General features: G+C 41.3%; 1 protein-coding gene across 1 annotated transcript in view; it reads right to left on the bottom strand.

The window, feature by feature from the left end:
* Positions 1–2,454: 2,454 nt before the first annotated feature.
* tnfrsf19 (tumor necrosis factor receptor superfamily, member 19) overlaps positions 2,455–19,457 on the bottom strand; it is a 72,751-nt gene continuing 55,748 nt past the window's right edge. Inside the window, exons 6-10 of the mRNA XM_069891406.1 lie at positions 18,982–19,146; positions 11,842–11,967; positions 9,512–9,614; positions 6,228–6,648; positions 2,455–3,518 (exon numbers count right to left, since the gene is read on the bottom strand). Coding sequence (XP_069747507.1) covers positions 3,513–3,518; positions 6,228–6,648; positions 9,512–9,614; positions 11,842–11,967; positions 18,982–19,146 — 821 coding nt within the window. The 3' untranslated portion in view covers positions 2,455–3,512. The remainder of the gene's footprint in view (positions 3,519–6,227; positions 6,649–9,511; positions 9,615–11,841; positions 11,968–18,981; positions 19,147–19,457) is intronic.

The following is a 19,457-nucleotide window of genomic DNA, read 5'->3' as shown; positions in this document are numbered from 1 at the left end:
GATGTGGTTGTCCGACAAGGGATAAAGGACAACTCAGGAGGGGAAGGGGAGATTGGGGATAAATAAGATAGAAATAGGAGAATAAGGAAAATGTTGGATGTTGTAGGAATGTTGTCTTATAAAGAGTTGAAAATAAGACAACAGAAATGGAAAAGGAGGAAAGGTAATGATGGAAAAACGGAAAGAGAAGACAAACAAAATATAAAAGGGCTACGCTGAACTATATGACTTTAAATATTAATGGAATACATAACCAAATTAAAAGGAAGAAACTACTAAACTTAAATGAATAAATGTATTCCATTAGAAAAAATAACATATAGGTTAAGAAATAATATTGAAATATTCGAACAAGTATAGGAGCCTTACATTAAATACAATAGCGAAAACCTACCGGGGACAAACATTACCTAAGTTGATGGAAGGAGAAGGAAAGAAAAGAATGGACTCAGTAGAATTTCTGGTGTATTTTTGTTGAATGACAACATTGTCTGACTGGCTTAATGCAACCTAGATTGTATACCTAAAATGGATGAGAGGGGGTGGCTTGGGAGGAGGGGGGGGGGGAAGTAAAAGTCACTGTATATGTGTGAAAAAAAAATAGTGTATATCATGGCTAATGTGATTTATGGTGTGAAAAATAAAAAATTAAAAAAAAAAAGAAAACACTCTTGGTGTTTGTCTTGATGTCCCAGTTTGCTTGAACAATGATTGTTTTGATAAATACTGTATATACTTGAGTAAAGGTTGAATTTTCTCGGCCAGTTTTTGTTCAATATATAATGTCCTCTATTACATGGATACTACTTTTGAGGCTTAGGTAAAATTCACACTAGAATCCAAAATACTGTATTAGTAGCAGAGGTCCAAATGATCTCTAAATGAATAAAGAACAAAAGCACAATTTATTAAGGTAATAATAGTCTGCGCATAAAAACACATGGCCTACTAAGTAACAAAAACCATGAGAGTGAAACATGAAAGTGTAGTAAATACACAAAGGGGTGGGGAGGGGAATAGAAAGAGGAGGTCAAAGAAGATGGGGGATGTGTAGAGAGAGGTGGAAGAGCACAGGGAAGAGTAAGGTGGTGTGGGTGTGGGGGAATGAGCCTGTGCAATCCAGCAGCTAGGCAGTGGAGGTATTCAAGCCGTCAGCTGTGCGAAGGCTGAGGTTGGTATGGGAACTAGCGAGCAAGTTGGTGTGAATGGCGGTATAGGGACGTCGGGACTGCATTATCTGCATCGTTAAGAAACATCAAGAACCCTGATGAGCAGGTGGTCAGAGCCGAGGCGAAAGTCCACATTTGAAACGTTAGGAGCTCTGATGGGTGGCTGGGGCCAAGGCACAAGTCTGCGACCGAGGCTTTAGGAGCTCCAGCCTGTGGGCGAGCGGGGCTGAGGTGAGAGTCCAGGGTGAAATATTTCACATTTACAGAAAATTCCAGATTTTTTGTCCCAAGTTAGGGGTGTTGACTTTGACATAAGATCAATTTTTACTAAGTATACACTGTACGAAATTTGCTTACAATGACCCATTGAACAAGCAGTGCAGGTGCCTAATGTTTTATCTGGGATTTTCGTTGTTTAGAATCTTCTGGATTTTGGAATCATTTTAAAATGGTGGTCCCTTTAAGCAAATGCGATGTTTCAAAATTTGCTCAAAAGAGCAAATGAACTTAAAGACTATAATATCACTAGTAATTTTTTTATTTTAAAGTAAAATCTCAAAATAAAACTGGCTCAGACCTCCACCCCCGCCGTCCTCCCCCGTCCCTGCCATCCCCATACCTGCCCTCTCTTACCTTTGGTGGAAAGGTGACCCTCAGCCCTGAACACCCAGTGGGAGAGAAGCAGATGGTGGCTGGCTCAATGCGGGAACAATGATCGTCTTCCTTACCTATAATCCCACACACAGTTGGAACTGCTCCAGTGCTGGCAGAACAGTTCCAGCTGTGTGTGGGATCGTGGGTAAGGAAGATGGCCATTGCTCCTGCATTGAGCTGTTGCCACCCACTGTTGTGAGTGAACTCTGGGCTCGGCAGCTCTGCACCCCTGCTGCCACATTGGGAGTTAGATGGGTGGGGGGGGGGAGTGAAGGACAGATGGAATGTCAGGGGTGCTAGGGTGAAAAATGATGGCTGGGGGAGGGTGACTGAAAGATAATGGATGGCCAGAGGCAGGGGGCAACCTTCGGGCAACCAATGAATGGCCTGGGGCGGGGAGGTTGGGCGACCGATGGACATCGGAGGGTGGCTGGGGGCTGGGTGGGGGAGATGGCTGAGGCCAGGGGGCTAGGAGCGAGGTGGTCAGGCGTTTTCAGTACCGACAAAAGTGCTGGTTTTTGGAGGTTGCTGGTGTTTGGAATCCTGGATAAAAGTTGGGCACCTGTATAACAAACAATATAAACATCATTTAAGATCCATCATGGCTTAAAGATGGACGAGGAAAACACGCTTTGAAATTGGTGGTTTTATTGTGTTTGTAGTCTTAGCAAAAAAAGTATACCTTGAAGTCTACTCTACATAGAAGCATTTTGTTAACTAATATTTTAAACCAAGTTTTAGAATGCCAATGTTTATCTTGTATTTATAAATGAAATCATCATCTCTCATGTAAAATGATCTGACTGAAATTCATCTAACCTTTTGAAAAGAAGTGGAACATTGTATAATAAACAAAGATATCTTCTGGCCATTCTCAGCATGTACATAAACAACATTCAATCCCACCCCACTACCTTCCAATATTTCATGCACTAGCAGATCATTCAATTTCAACTCCTTCTAAAAGAGGATAAACATATTCTTATTAAGTTATTTTCATGAAATATTTCCTTCAGAATACACTGATGCATTAGAATGGCAGAGGTAAAGCACATTGTGAACAGCCATCTTCATTTTAAAATATTAATGCATAAGAAATTCTGTACAGTGCCAATTTTCTAAATGAAAATTAAAGGGTACAACCATATTTCCTAAAATTTTACTAACAAAGATTTATAACTGGATACCTAATAAATCAAAACTCAGTTGGTGGAACAGTGTCTGTAATCCACTGCAGACAGTGTTAGTGGCTACAGTCGTTAATGCCGCAAATTCACGTGGAAGAGCCAATCGTGAAGTATTCTTTATCCCACTGGTTACTTTCTGAACCAGGGATCACTCGTCACTTGTCTTTAGAAACCCTTCAGCAGTTTAAGCACAAAGATGTTTTGACAGTTCTTCATTTTCACCTTTGCAGTCATAAACATTCCTTACAAGAGCTTTGAACAGCATGCCAGAACAGAGTAAATCAGAAACGGTAAAAAATATACTGCTGCTTAAAATATATTTAATTGGCTGAGGTTTCTGTCTGTGAAGAAGCTGAAGTGGTGCACATTTGCCATTGCTTGGCAGGAAAAATGAATCCTCTTGAAAGTTTGAGCCCCGCTGGGATATTCTTCAGTTTGAGAGTCAACAAAGAAGGATCAAAACTGCAACACTCCTCTGGCATCAACGAGGCGTATTCTATGGTCAGTCCTGGGAAAATAAAGTTACTAGTAAGGATAAGTAAACATCGATGAATTATTATCTTAAATGAAAAAAAAAGCTTCATTATTCAACAGTTGACAGTATTTTTGATTCTTTTTCTTTGGCTTTTTAATTTTGAAAATCCTCCTTTTTGTGCTAACAATCAACACTTGTACATTTTAAAAAGGTTCCATAGCAATACTAACAATATAATTAAACAAACATATTTAACTTGTGTCTTTCACAACCTATGCTCTTTACATCCATTAAATACATCTGAGGAGTAGGCAATGATGCAGGAAACATGATAATCTATTTTGAATGGTCTTGCTTAAGGGATGGATACTGGACAGACTACACTGCATCTTTCCCACTCTGCTCCAAACTGGTGTCCTGGAATCTTTGATGTTAACCTAAAAGCACCTGACAGGACAATGCCTTCCCTATATTGCAATGTTTCATCATCTTATATCTTTGATATCAAGTCTGTAGACGTGAGAGTTGTTAGCAGCTGAGCAATGGGTGAGATGGTTAAAAATGACAGATGTTCGATATCTTTTCTCGTGACATCAACGCAACATTCGATGGATTTGGCATCGTGCTGACCTGGGTCGACACCAGGAGAAAATGCTCCAATGATCAGTGTCACACAGCCTTGAGGCATCACTGCAAGCGTTGCTTCATCAAAAGGACTGCAGTGATTCAAGAAGGCCCCTTTTCAAGAGCAATTAGAGATGGTTATTAATGCTGAGCTTGCCTGGCAAACAAACAAAAAAGGTCTGGTGCATCAAAGGATCTGAAGGTGTACACATATAGTTGAACAAATACTTTGCCTAAACTTGTACACTGCAAAAATGATTAAATGCCATGTCTGGGTTTTGGAATAAAATTCATCACTCATCATTTTGTTAGATACTTATCCCAAATTTCACTTTAAAGAACTTCATACAGAATTCTCCAATAATTCCATGACACCCAAATAGAGGTAATTTGATTTCCTCAAAGTTAGAAACAATAATCAAGCTTCAACCTGTCAAATGCTATTAGAGGAAATACTTATGTGATTGGTAACATGATAACCTCACTGGTGTTCAGAACTCAAATATATACACCGTGTGATATGATTAAATAATTTAAAACCCGTATAAAACCTAGCTATTGCTAGTGACACTCATAATATTTATTGGCTTTTTCTATTTTCACAAAGTAAATATAGTTTAAATAATATTCCTTTTTCTATATGGAATATGGGAATGCGTCAGGAAGGAAACAGGCACTTCAGGATACTTCCAGTGCTTCAGATGGGGTAAGTTCTTTCTAATACAAAAAATTATGTCCAGTTGGATATCAAATTCAGATTTTAAACTGGCAGAATCCATCTTTACCATTTTTTATCAGCAAGTGACATCTCAAACTGCTACTTTACTTTGTCAGTAATTACTTTGTCAGAGTAAACTGGCATTAATACTCAAAACATTTCAAAAGCAGATAAATGTTGCAACACAGACGCACCTCAAGGATGCGTGCTTAGCCCACTGCTCTACTCACTCTACACCCATGAATGTGTGGCCAGGCACAATTCAAATGCTATCTACAAATCTGCCAATGACACCACCGTTGTCACCAGAATCACAAATGGCAATGAGGAAGCGTATAGGAGGTAGATCAGCTGGTCTCACAACAACCTTGCACTCAATGTTAGCAAAACCTAGGAGATGAAAGTCGACTTCAGGAGGAAACCAGTGGTCATTGAGAGGTCAGCAGCGGGAGTCAACATCTCCGAGGAGTTGCCCTGCAGCCTCCATGTCGATGCAATCATGAAGAAGGTTCATCAGCAGGTATACTTTGTGAGGAGTTTGAGGTGATTTGGTATGTCACTGAAAACTGTGGAGAGCATTCTAGCTGATTGCATCACTGTCTGGTGTGAAGGTGCCAACATTCAGGATGATAGAAAGCTCCAGAGGGTTGTTAACTCGGTCTGCAACATCAAGGGCAACAGTCTTCACTTCATCGAGGACATCTACAAGAGGCAGCGTCTTTAAGAAAGCAGCCTCTTCACTCTGCTATAATTGGGAAAAAGGTACAGGAGCCTGAAGACGAGCACTAAGCAGCAAAAGTACAGCTTCTTCCCTGCTGCCATCAGATTCCTGAATTGTCGTTGATGAAGACCTTGACACCATTAGTGTGTGTTCGACAATGAATGGTCAAGCCAATTTGGGCACGGAAAGTCCTGGCACATGTTTGGCAGATATGTGTAGGCACTGCAGTTGGACAGAATAAGTTGGAAAACCACTGTTTTAATCGTACCTAATTGACTCATTATGTGCACAGTTTCATAACTCCAAAGGAAATGGGCCAATGACAATTTTTCTCAACCAAAATATTTCAGTAACAATTGGGTCTAGAGCAGTGATTTTCAACCTTCCCTTCCCACTCACATCCCACCTTAAGCAATCCCTTACTAATCACAGAGCACCGATGGCAAAGGGATTACTTAAAGTGGTATGTGAGTGGAAAGGAAAAGGTTGAGAACCACTGTTCTAAAATAAAGACCTAACCTGCTCAGGCTCTTTTGATGGAAGTGTAACAAATGATTCTACCTTCAGTAAGTAATACAAAGTAATTAATTTTCAAATTTACTGAGGTTTGCCTGCACAGCATTATTCTGACGATGAAGATTCAAATGAAATATTGGTGGTATAAATTTTTATGCCTTACCCTGTTATCTTCATTTAGAACTTGCTCAGGATTGCACTCCATTTGGTTCTGCTCTTGGTCTTCGTAGTTTAGTGATGAGCGATCTCCAAGATGTTCTGCACCTTCTTGTTTTCTGCCCTCTGTATTAGTTCCATCTGTCTCAACTGAAACAGGTTGCAGACAAAATGACTCAGGTTGATTCTCTTCCTTCATGCATGTATCCAAAGGTGGGATCGCTGGGGTTGCTAAGTTTGAGCTAAAGGCGGTAGCATGATCTGGAGATGTTTCAATTTCTGGTGGGTGCAGAGATTCACAAAAAGAACTAGTGTCACTACAGTTAGAGTCTTGCATTAGAGGCCAAGCTTCTGAGGCATTGCTATCAAATGATGGGGTGAAGACATCAAGGAGAGAAGGCAGTATGTCTCGACCACAATCTTTGTTCCTAGGGAAGACAAAAAAAAACATGTTACAGGGAGTCCCCAGGTTACGAACGAGATCTATTCCAATGCCCGTCTTTAAGTCGAATTTGTAGATAAGTTGGAACAATTACATACAGTTCTTATTCACCATCAGTTAGTCAAATGTTTGTCTTAGTACTGTAAAAAACATTAAGGAAATAGTTCTTAAAACAGTTTAGATAGAAAAAAAAGAAAAAAGATCGTGATTAAAAGTTAACACTTACTCTCATTCCATCGACGTCTTGCATACCAAAAGGGGCATTCGTGAGGTAACATTATGCGCGTGCGCGAATTGAGGGCACTATTTGATTGTGTTACAAACTAGATCAGCAGTAATGGTAATTACCAAGACAATGGTGTTTTCAAAACAATCATTTTTATTAATGACTATTAATAACATTACTTCTTAACTCAACACTAAACTCTAACTTATCCCCTCTATGCACATATGTGTTAAAACTCAAACCATTACAGTTTAAGCTTGATTTTGAAGAGATAATTTTAAAGTTCAGTCTCAGAAAGCTTTTGAGTTGAAACTCAGTTTTTCCTGCTGTTTAAAAGCAATTATGGAATAAGTGTGAGGCATCAGATTTCTTTTAAATTGTTACTAAAAAAGCAATAATGAAGTATTTCGAAAGTCATCAGTCCTCTTTATACTCACAAATTTCTTTTGTTGAATTGTTTACAAAGCAATGTTTCTTCATACAAACAATTTTCTCTCTCTTGCATGGAGATTTTGGAATCTGTGTCCCACACGATGAATCTGCCCTCTTTTCCAAAGAGACAGCAATGTGGCTATTTTCTTCCATGATGATACCCATCTAAAAATGGTTATGTTTCAAATGCAAGATCAATTTCTCTTTCTTAATCAAAAGTGACCATTTCCATGGACACTATCAGGCTGCCCCCTTCATCTTAAAGAGACAGTCAGAAGTGGTCTTCCTCCTTAAAAAGCCACTCTGTATTAGGAGTAACATGTAATAGCACCTTTCTGGTTACTGTATCTTCAATCCTGTCTTCCACAGGATGGTTAACTTCCTTCTGATTTCAAAATTTTTCTGTTTTCAGTAATATCTTTTCCAAAAAACATGTGACATGGCATCATCACTGATTTTGCTTCATTTCTCCAAAAGCACAAATCATGGCAGACAGCCTGACCCTTCAAAGACAGTTGACATCCATATGCTAAAAGCATCTGACCTCATCTCTGCCGAAAATTATGTGGATATGACTCTGGATTCTCTGCGCAGGTCACTCAAGGAAGAATTTGCTTGTTTGAACAGCTGCCAGCAGAATACTGTGTGTACACACAAACGTTTTTAAGCAAACACCCATTGTTCTTGAGTTTCAATTAAGAAGCCACTTCAGTTTTTACAGCTCTGTTTTTCAAGACACGTGGACTCCAAAATGATCTTTTTCTCGGAGTACAACTGCGTGTCTCTGTGTGACCCTGTTCTAGCCCACAATTTCTTCACTAAAAATATATATAATTCTATTAATTAACTTTAAAGATTAATATTAACACAAATCCATTACAGTAAGTACGAGTTGTTCGTAAGTCGGACATTTGTAACCTGGGAACTCCATGCACAATTAACAATGTAGTTACAAAAAGACTATCTGATATAATTAAGTTGCTGAAGATGTTTTCTTGATTTATGGCCACAGCTAGTTACTCAACAGTGCAGGGAATCAACACCTGCCTCTGTTCTCTGAGAGCCAGAACATGAAGTTTCTGAGTAAAGTACAACATATTATGCATTAGTAAATGAGAATCAAAAACCTGAAGATGTTGAAAATTGAAAATTCTCAGCAGGTTAAGGAGCACCTGCGAATGGAGAAACAGAGTTAACATGTCAGAATTGGGCAAAAAAGCAAAAAGTTAGTCTTTAGTCGCAGCGAAGGTGTAATGGGATGGATAAGGGAAAGGGGATGTCTGCAATAGAGTGAGGCCAGGGTTGCCAAAGGGATGTCTTGTAGAAGTCAACCAGTCGTATTAGTGAGAAAAATAGAACAACAGCAGAGATTCAGAACTTTAGGACGGGGAAATCAGGAGAACACAAATGAATCCTCATCAAGGGGTCAACAGTGGAAAAGGTTAAGATTTCAAGTTCTTGGGTGTCAATTTCTCTAAAGATCCTGGGGCCTCTATGTTGATGCAATTATGAAAAAGGTTTACCAGCAGCTATACTTCATTAGGGGTTTGAGGAGATTTGGTATGTCACGAAAGACTCTTGCAAAGTTCTACAGATGTACAATGGAAAGCATTCTGACTAGTCCCATCACTGACTGATATGGAAGTGCCAATGCACAGGACAGGGTGGACACCCAATTTGCATTTGGTTTCCCAATGTGAAAGAGAAAAGCTGGCCCACTCTCTTTCTTTCGTGAATGCATACAGAAAGAATTCTTGCCTTTCCCCCTATTTTTGTTATCCATTTTTGCTTATACTTCCGCCATATGCTGAATCAGGTGACTCCACCCTTCCTACCATGAGGCAATAACATTCCAACAATAGGTTAGTGAAAAGAGAAACAAAGCCAAAAAAAAATTGAAAACACAGGAATCAATAGGAGAGAGCAGACAATGGGTAACAATGGGTAAATAGGCAAGAAACAGAGAGACCCGACTACATGAATTAAAATGTTAAAACAGGAGGACTGAAAAAAAATGTTGCCTGGGTGCACTGTGTGAGAATTTGTTATAAAAACACAACGCTGGAGAAACTCAGCAGGTCATAACAGTGTACTTTATATAACAAAATGTAGACAGGCATCCGAGAATTTGTTATAGCTAATTCAGCAGATTGCTGTCTGACACGATTACGGAGACACTTCTTACATTTACCTTTTAAGGTGCTCTGTTGCTCTTGGAGGGAAGGAGCCATCACTACTGCATTCCAGGCTGCAGGTATCATCAAAACAGCAAGATGGAACCAAATGAACAGGACCTAAAAGAAAAAGTGCTAGGATTGCAGAGGCAATAGACAGAAGACGGGACCACAGTATCCATGTTGTCTGTTTCCAAGCTTATGTTGGAATCTAGGGGTTAAAACAGTATGAAATAAATGATTAATCAATAAGTTTATTTGTACTGCATGAGTCAGGGAAAGAGGAATGTGGCTAAGTGGCTGTCACAGCATGGAGCAAAGTTGGCTGAACAAAATTGGCTGCTCCCAAGATACAGGGAGAGGATATGCATAAAACGATTTAGGAGGAATGCTCAACTGAAGGAGGTGGGAAGTAGCACAGGAGACACAGGCCAGATCAGAACAAAGAATGGCCCGCAAGAATCAAAGGGAATGGAAAACCAGTCTAGGAGGAAGATTAAGGCACGAGGAGGTGTTAAAGAGAACAGCAGAAATTGGCCAGACAGGGACCGAATGGTGATTAGAAATATCTGGGGATGAATTAATTTCAGATCTAAACAACAGGATAGTCTGGCCTGGAGGATTAACATGGGAATGCTACACCCCAGAAATCTGCAAAACAGGAGATGACTTGTGATAATCCTTATGCAAAAAGATCTAGCAGGGAAAACAACTTTTGTTCTGTGTGATAAGATTGACCTATATAAACTGTGCCAACTGGACAATAGGGGTCAGTCTCGGGGAGTAGCTCACTGGCAGGTGACCTATGAACTAACAGACTGACCCAGAGCTCTGTTAAGTTTTATTCTTGTGCTGTGTAATAAATTGACTGTTGAACCGAATACCTTCTCCTATCACTTCATTCAAAGAACGCGCTGGACTCAGACTACACATAGACTAAATTAAGAGTAAGTTAAAGCCAGAGTCCAACACTTACAATGTTCCTCTTAATATAATTCTAAACTATCTTGTGACAGTTTTTCCCTCCATATTTTCATTCTACAGTACTTACAGTTTTGTATCTTTAGCAGGATCTGTACTTGTCTTTGCATATTGTGTACTTTTAACTTTCATCTCCTATCTTCAGTCAGCTGTGACTACATTTTCTGGCACGCAGAGCTAAGACAGGTTCTGTACTGCATTGTCATTTTTCTTAGTACATCCCACTGATATTCACGTCATTTTATCCATTAACATGTGCCCAGTCTGCACACTGGTCCTTGGACAGTCGCTGCCTGTTACATGAAATTTACTCTTCTAAATCTAGAACTTCAGATAACATTTCATACACTGGACAATCATATACAAATTGCGATGTTGTGCAGCTCATGAACTGCAGCGATCTCTAGCATTTCCTGCTTCAGAGTCAAATCCAGAAAACTATCCAAAATACTCTTCTCAACATTCTCACAAAATTCATCTTCTGACAAGAATGATCTAGATGAAGGATGAATGTATGCACTCCACCACTTCAGTCACTACCAGGCCATGTTTACACAGCATTACCGCAGTGTTTTAAATCCACTTTGATTTCTTGCTTTTCTCTCTGAAATATCTGTTGCCTTCCCTCTTGTTGCATTATTGAAATGGCTTCTCTTTTTACCATCTTTAAATAATTAATCACAGATAAAATTATATTCTCTCTCTCATTTGCCCTTTGATGATATAATTGACAGGGGGCAAGCGATCGTCACCCCGATCTATAGATAAGATGACTTGAAAATAGTTCTTTGGTCTGCGTGGATGACTCAGTCCCCGGTTACCCAAAGGTTACTCTTGACAGGGCTGACATGTTGGGCTGTATCTGTAAAACTTCAGAGACAGCTAAGAACACTAATCTACAGGGAGTCACTATAAGTGGACCATTAGCTCCCAAATTTAATTTTAAGGTGAAACAAAATGCTTTACAGAACTGTCTTCTACTGTCATTGTATCTTAAACACACTCAACTGAGACATGGGGTTCAAATGACAGAGTGCAAATGTTCTATCAAGCTTTCAGAGAATTACATGCATTTAATTTGGATTACTATGTATTAAATTGCAGTCTTAAATTAGGTTTACTAAAACCATGAAGAAATAAACACATGCTACATTTACGCCATCAAATTGAAATGAAGAAGAGCAAACTTGTCATATGAATGATGCGAGAAAACAAGTCCTACTCTCTGGGGCGGCCATCTTACACTACATCTGAAATGAAACTTGCTGTTTTAAAGCAGTTAAGAAGTATAATTAGGGGGAACCACTTCATTGGATGTGTCTGTGCTCCCTCTCATACCACAAGGGCATATTTTTCCCACACTTACCACAAGACTGTCCTGGACTTTGCTGACAGTATGCACAAGTTCGGTGTGGATTCAGATTAATCCTGTGCCTGTCAACTGATGACAACTCTGCTCTATTTACTTGAGGATCCTGTAGTCTCATTGACCCTTTGAAGGGAAGAAATCGCAAAATTAAAAGCATGGCAATTTTTGTGCAGATTTTACTACTTCTCTACTTACTGTTTCAGTAGCCCTCACCCTCTATTAGGGGCCCAATTATAGTTTGGTGACACCGATTTATCAGCTGCATCTTTCCAGTGCTCAGTTTTTCAGACCAACAGAAGCAGCGTTTCAAGAAAGAAAGGCTCAAACTACAAATCTTCTTTCATGACTGGAACTAGCGTCAAGGTTCCTTAATTGTCATGTACATAAATGCACCAACTTTCCTCGCATCTGCTTCCCTGTAAAGACACACAAAGGCACCACTGCTCTACCAAGAGAGAAGAAAAGAGAGACCCTTCAGAGCTTATCAAAAAAAGCTTTTCTACAAAAGCCAAATATTAACAGACATTAGAAATGGGTCAAACTTCAGCTTTGTTTCTTTTAAAAAAATTTCATTTAAAATTTTGAAACTGTTAATAAAACAATTAATACATAATATGAGTTATATACATGGTATATAACCCAAAAACAAATTTTAAAAATACCAAAATCCCACCCTTTATCAACACCTTGTTTCTAATGCAAACATTAATGGTGTCAAAGAGCTGGACCTTTGTGTAAAGGGCACATTAATATTGTTAATTCAACCCTGATATAAGCATCATATTTTGAATGTTTATCAATGAATTTAAAAGAAGGACAAGCATCTCCATAACCAAAATTCTCAGAACTTTTAAATCAGTACATTTCAATTATTTAGAAATAAATTCTCATGCTGACTACAGGCAGTTTGCATATTTTTCCAATCCCTTCTGCATATCAATGCCATATGCATCAGCCTCCTGAACATGGCTGATAACTTGAGATTGGTCATTTCACTGAGATTTTTGTTCAAATGTAGTGACAGGCTTAATTGAAAACATTCCTCCTTCCTGACAAACTTTTTTTAATATAATTTTTTTATTTTTCACACTGTGAACCATATCAAGCAAAATATATACAAACATTTCTCATTAAATATACATAGTGGCATTTTCTCCCTTTTTTCCCCCCTACCCTCCCTCCCCCCCCTCCAAAACCCATAAATATTCAACATATACAATACAATAAAACCATAAAACAATGTCTTCACACAATGAAAAATAAACAAGAAAAATGTGTCATCTGTTTTTACACACTGAATCAAATAGTTTTGTCTTCTTATCATTTTAAGTCCAAGACAAGCTCTCTCTGTTATGTTCCATGTATGGTTCCCAAATTTGTTCAAATAATGTGACTTTATTTTTAAAATTATGTTTTTTTTCCAATAGAATACATTTATTCATTTCCATGTACCATTGCTGTATTCTCAGGCTCTCTTCCATTTTCCAAGTTAACATTATACACTTTTTTGTCCTTTATCCAATTTGAGGCCTAATTAATTACTTCTTATGTTACTTAAAAGATCTCTGGATTTTTTGGTATGCTATTTTTTGTGATTTTATTTAATATCCCATTTAGATCTTCCCAAAACGTATTCACTTTCGTACATGCCCAAATTGTATGTATAGTTGTTCCCATTTCCTTCTTACAGCGAAAACATCTATCTGATAATGTTGGATCCCATTCTTTTAATTTTTGAGGAGTGATTATATAACCTGTATAACCAATTATACTGTATCATGCATAACCTCGTGTTCAGTATATCTTCATAGTTCCAGAACATAACTTTTCCCATGTTTCATTTTTTATCTTTATGTTTAAATCCTTTTCCCACTTTTGTTTAGGTTTATAGCTTATTTCATCATTTTCCTTCTCTTGCAGCTTAACGTACAAGTTCGTTATAAATCTTTTAATTATCATTGTGTCTGTAATCACATATTCAAAGCTGCTTCCTTCTGGTAATCTCAATCTGTTTCCCAATTTATCCTTTAAATAAGCTTTCAGTTGGTGATATGCAAACATTGTACCATGGGTTATTTCATATTTGTACTTCAACTGTTCAAATGTTAATAAATTATTTTTCAAAAAACAATTTTCTATTCTTTTGATTCCTTTTCTCTCTCATTCTCTAAAGGAAAGGTTATCTATCGTAAAATTGATTAATGGGTTTTGTGTCAATAACAATTTTGGTATTTGGTAATTCGTTTTTTTCCTTTCAAAGTGGATCTTCTTCCATATATTAAGTAAATGATGCAATACTGGTGAGCTTTGATATTCCACCAGCTTTTCATCCCACTTATAAAGTTCTGTCTTAGTCCAGTCTGGTTTTCCCCTTGTCTGGTAAAAGTCTGATAAATACCTTAATTGTGTGGCTCTATAATAATTTGTAAAGTTTGGTAACTGCAAACCACCTTCGTTATATCTCTCTCTCTTCATATCTGTGTCTTCTTCACCCTCCTTCAGGCCCACTATTTTTATGTTGTTTCACCTACTATAATTTTCCAACATATCAATTTTCTGAGATAACAACTCTTGTGACTTTTTAATTTTTTTTGTTACTTTCTTCCAATTTTCCTCTTAAGTAATTTACTTCCATTTCTACAGCCGTTTCTCGTTCTTCCACATTTTCTAATCTTTTCCCTATTTCTGTCATGATCCGTTCTAAACTTTGCATTTTATCTTCTGTCCTTTTCATTTTTCTTTTAATGCACTAAATTCTAATGACAAGCATTCTTTTAATGCTCTCATTTGTTCTTCAAAAAAGGCTTTATCTATATTCTGTCCATCTATTTCTCTGCGAAGCTCTTGGTCTTCTTCTTCCTCTTCTTCTGTATCTGTGTTTGTGTTTTCTTCTTCTCTTCTTTGTATCTGTGTCTCTTCTGATTCTCCTCCTGAGTTGCTTTTATCACTTTGTCGGGCCTCTTCTTGCTGGGCCTTTTGTTGTTGTTCCTCCCCTCCTGAGCTGCTCATCTGTCGGGCCTCCTGCTGCTGTTCCTCTTGCCCTTCATCCCGTCAACTTTCTTCCTCGTCTGGTTCCTCACTCCCTCTCCTGCTGCCTTCCTCATCTTCCAGCTGAGAGCCCTGGTGTTGGACGTTTCTCAGCTGGTCGCGCAGTGGTTGCCCGCTCCTCAGCTGAGCCCCCTCCTGTCGGTGTTTCTTTTTACCTTTGATTGGGCAGTCGTGCACTTTTGTTTGGCTCAGAGAGCCATTTTTGCAGTCCACTGGTTGGGGGGGTTGTGACTCTGTGGGGCCGGCACCAACATTGGAGATCGGGCGCTCTTCAGTACCGTGGCTCCCTGTTCCTTCGTGCAGGTAAGGCCTTTTTTTTCTGGTGACTTTTCTTCTTTTTCCCCCGTTGTTTTACTTTTTCCTTCTTGGGTGCCTTCTTCTTTCTCTTCTCTGCAACTTTATCTTCTATTTCTTATACTTTATATTTGTTGAGCATTGTCTTTTTTTTTTAAACTTTTTTTTCCTTTTTTTCTGGAGAGGGCTGATTTTACCCTACCGGCCACTACTCCATCACATGATTCCCCCTCATAAAAATTTTTTTAAGAGTCCTCTTCTCTCGGCCTGGACTCAATCACTATGTTAGACAGGTCATCTGCCTCCCAGATCAATCTTTAAATTACACAACAAATTTTGCATCGCTATAATAAAACTTTTGTGTTTGTGTGGACTGTATCTTTGTGCTTGAAGTTAGCTGCTGTTTATGGGTGGTTTCAAATCCAATTGCATATGTCCATGTGATGAAAAGAGGTTCTATTTGTCTTCCTACTTGAAAGAGAGTGTTAATTGTTTTGCTAAATGAAAGACTGGAAAATAAAATGTATTTTCCAATTAATCCATTCACTACACACTTTATGATGGGATCATTTAACTGCACTGATATATTAAAATCATAATGACATCAAAGAACCCTGAGGACTAAAATAGATAAGAATAAACTCAGCCGATGTCACCTGTTCCCCTTTTTAGGATCCCTGCATGATTGTACAGGAAAAACACATTAATCACCCTCTTCAGAGCTCTTGTTACAATATTGCTTTGCAATATTGAAAATCATTACATGGCCTAAAGCTGACTAAACTAATTTTGGACAGGTTAGCAGGTCAATGTTGACAGCTCAAGAGATGGAAGAGCAAACAGAAATTATAGCAACCTGACCACCATTGTGACAATCTTATGGAATTTCTGCTCTATGATAAGGAGATTTTAAGTGCCTTAGAACATAGAACAATACTGCACTGGTACAGGCCCTCCAGTCCATGAAGTCTGGTCTGTCAACGATGCCAAATTAAATTAAATCTCTTCTGCCCACACGTGATCCACATCCCTCCATTCTCTTCATATTCATGTATCTATCCAGATGAATCGACAGTGCAAAGACAATTAAAACTTTATCAAAAATATGGATTGACATAATAGTGGCTAGATTGCTATAACTTCATTTCTGCCATCCTATTTGTTAAAGTTGCAAAGTTATTTACCTGAAATAGGAACTACTGGTACCAAAAGATGAAATCAACATTGATCATTAACCTGGGCAAAATTAGTTTGGTCAGCCTTAGGCCATGTAAGGATTTTCAGTGGCTGAAGTCAGACTTATTATTATTGCAGAAGATTATCAGAAGAGGATAATTAAGATTGAAAAATTGAGGCAATTTGTGAACTACTGGACAGTTTCCAATGTCTCAGCAACTTCCATTGTTTCCCCTTGCCTTCTTGGTGGCAGGAAAGACTAACACAAAAGGTATGTAGCCTACTTGATTATACCAAGCCCTTTCAGGTGGACTCTCCTCCATGAGGGCTGCGGCAGGAAGGGATCTTAACCTGTAGACTCACCTTTCAGGTGGCAGCCTTAAAAGGCTGCTTGCAGCGTTGCCTGGTCCACCCGAATGGGCCTATCCATATCCAGAGCCGCCTAGTAGCGCCTCCAGGTCTGATGGAGGTGGGGCGCCACCCATCATAAATATGTGGCATAGCAATGGCCGTCTTACCTACCCATAATCCCCACGCAGGTGGAACCGCTGTGTGTTTCCCACAACAGTTCCAGCTCCGTGGGGGATTATGGGTAAGGATGATTGCCATTGCAATGCCGCGATTTGAGCTGCAGAGAGTGGCTCCAGTGGAGGGGCGGCCAGCCGGGCTGTGATGGCACACGCCAGCCACCCCCCCAAGTCCCCTGCTGGACGCCCCTGCCCCTGTGTTCCCCCAGCTGCCTCTGCCCCTCTGTTCCCCGCTGACCACCCATGCCCCTCTGTTCCTCGCTGGATGCCCCTGTCCTGATGTCCCCCGACGGTTGCCCCTGTTCTGACAGCCCCCCTCCTCAGTAGGGCAGGGGGGCTGTCAGATAGTGGGGCGGGGGGGGGGGCTGTCAGGCAGCAAGGCGAGGGGAATGTCAGGCAGTGGGGTGGGGGCTGTCAGGCAGCAAGGCGAGGGGAATGTCAGGCAGTGGGGTGGGGGCTGTCAGGCAGCAAGGCGAGGGGAATGTCAGGCAGCAAGGGGTTGGGGGCTGTCAGGCAGTGGGGCGGAGGGCTGTCAAGCAGTGGGGCCAGGGAGATGTCAGGCAGTGGGGTGGGGGGGCTTTCAGGCAGTGAGATGGGGGGCTGTCAGGCAGCGGGATGGGGGGGCTGTCAGGCAGCGGGATGAGGGGCTGTCAGGCAGCGGGGATGTCAGGTAGCAGGGCAGAGGGCTGTCAAGCAGTGGGGCCGGGGAGATGTTAGGCAGTGGGGTGGGGGATGTCAGGCAGCGGGGCAGGGGGGATGTCAGGCAGCGGGGCAGGGGGGATGTCAGGCAGCGGGGCAGGGGGATGTCAGGCAGCGGGGCAGGGGGATGTCAGGCAGCGGGGCAGGGGGATGTCAGGCAGCGGGGCATGGGGGATGTCAGGCAGCGGGACAGAGTGCTGTCAGGCAGCAGGGCATAGGGAATGTCAGGCAACAGGGCAAGGGGATTGTCAGGCAGCGGGTTGAAGAACTGTAAGGCAGCAGGGTGGAGGGCTGTCAGGTAGCGGGGCGGAGGGCTATCAGGCAGCAGGGCACGGGGAATGTCAGGCAGCAGGGCAAAGGGATTGTCAGGCAGCGGGGTGGAGGGCTGTAAGGCAGCGGGGTTGAGGCCTGTCAGGCAGCGGGATGGGGGGCTGTCAGGCAGCGGGGCAGGGGGGATGTCAGGCAGCAGGGCGGAGGGCTGTCAAGCAGCGGGGTGGAGGGCTGTCAGGCACCGGGGCGGAGGGCTGTCAGGCAGCAGGGCATGGGGAATGTCAGGCAGCAGGGCACGGGGATTGTCAGGCAGCAGGGCAAGGGGATTGTCAGGCAGCGGGGTGGAGGGCTGTCAGGCAGCGGGGTGGAGGGCTGTCAGGCAGCGGGGCGGAGGGCTGTCAGGCAGCAGGGCGGAGGGCTGTCAGGCAGCGGGGTGGGGATCTGTCAAGTAATGGAGCAGGGGGGTTGTCGTAACAGGGCGGAGGGCTGTCAGACAGCGGGTGGTGGGCTGTCAGGTAGCGGGGTGGGGGGCTGTCAGGTAATGGAGCAGGGGGGCTGTCAAGTAGTGGGGCGGGGAGCTGTCAGATAACGGAGTGGGGGGGCTGTCATAACAGGGCGGAGGGCTGCCAGGCAGCGGGGTAGGATGAATGTCAGGCAGTGGGGCAGAGGGCTGTCAGGTAGTGGGGAGTTGGGTTGCGGACTGATGGAATCACTAGCTTGTCCCCAGGCAGCCGCTCACATTCACGTGCGTCGGCTGAACGTGGCACTGCCAGATATCCCTCCCGGCGGAGGGGTGGCATCGTCACCTTGGAGGCGCTTCTGCCACATTCACGTGAGTATGTCTTTAGCCGCAAGGGAGGGAGGGAGATTATGCGGCTTTACGAGGAGGTTTCAGGCGAACTGAAAGGGTCTACTGACATATTACTCAGTTCAATTTGTTCAGAATGTTGAGCAGGATTCGTAAGGATATGTTTTATCAACATTAACTAGTTGCCTTCCTTCTCTTACCCAAGATCCATTATCTTACGAAAAATCAGGAATTAAATATTGTGGTTGGCCTGTTCAACCCCATTCCCCACCAGCCAATGTACTCACTCTGAATCATTTCAGGTCAGAAACTTACAATTGGGATTTTTCTCCATCAATTGTTTCTTGCAGTAAATAATACAGAGGATCAGAAGAGCGAGCAGAACCATTGCTAATGCACTGCAGATAACTGCAGCCAATGCAGTGTCTCGAGGACTGGAGGAAGTCGACGGGATCTTCACTAGGTTCACTCTTGTGCTACCTAAGAGGAGAGAATGAGTAGAAATGTTGGCAGGAATGTCCACAAGACCTCAACATCTTGAATCCCACACTTCAGCTAGAAATCAAGACTATACTACCAGTAATTTGTATTCTGGAATATACATAATGAGGAACTTCTACTATTCAGGACCAAAGGCATGTAGGTCAGGAAGTACCCCTGGAAAGATAAATAATTAATGCTTCAAGTCAGAGACTTGAAATATTAACTCTTACTTCTTTATGTATAGATACTGCATGATCAGCTGAGTATTTCTTCTCTTATTCCAGATTTTCAACATCTATTTTTTTCTC

The sequence above is a fragment of the Narcine bancroftii genome, chromosome 7 (assembly GCF_036971445.1).
Source record: "Narcine bancroftii isolate sNarBan1 chromosome 7, sNarBan1.hap1, whole genome shotgun sequence".
Taxonomy (NCBI): domain Eukaryota; kingdom Metazoa; phylum Chordata; class Chondrichthyes; order Torpediniformes; family Narcinidae; genus Narcine; species Narcine bancroftii.
Note: the sequence above shows the minus strand (reverse complement) of the source record. Positions and strands in the feature narration are given on the sequence as shown.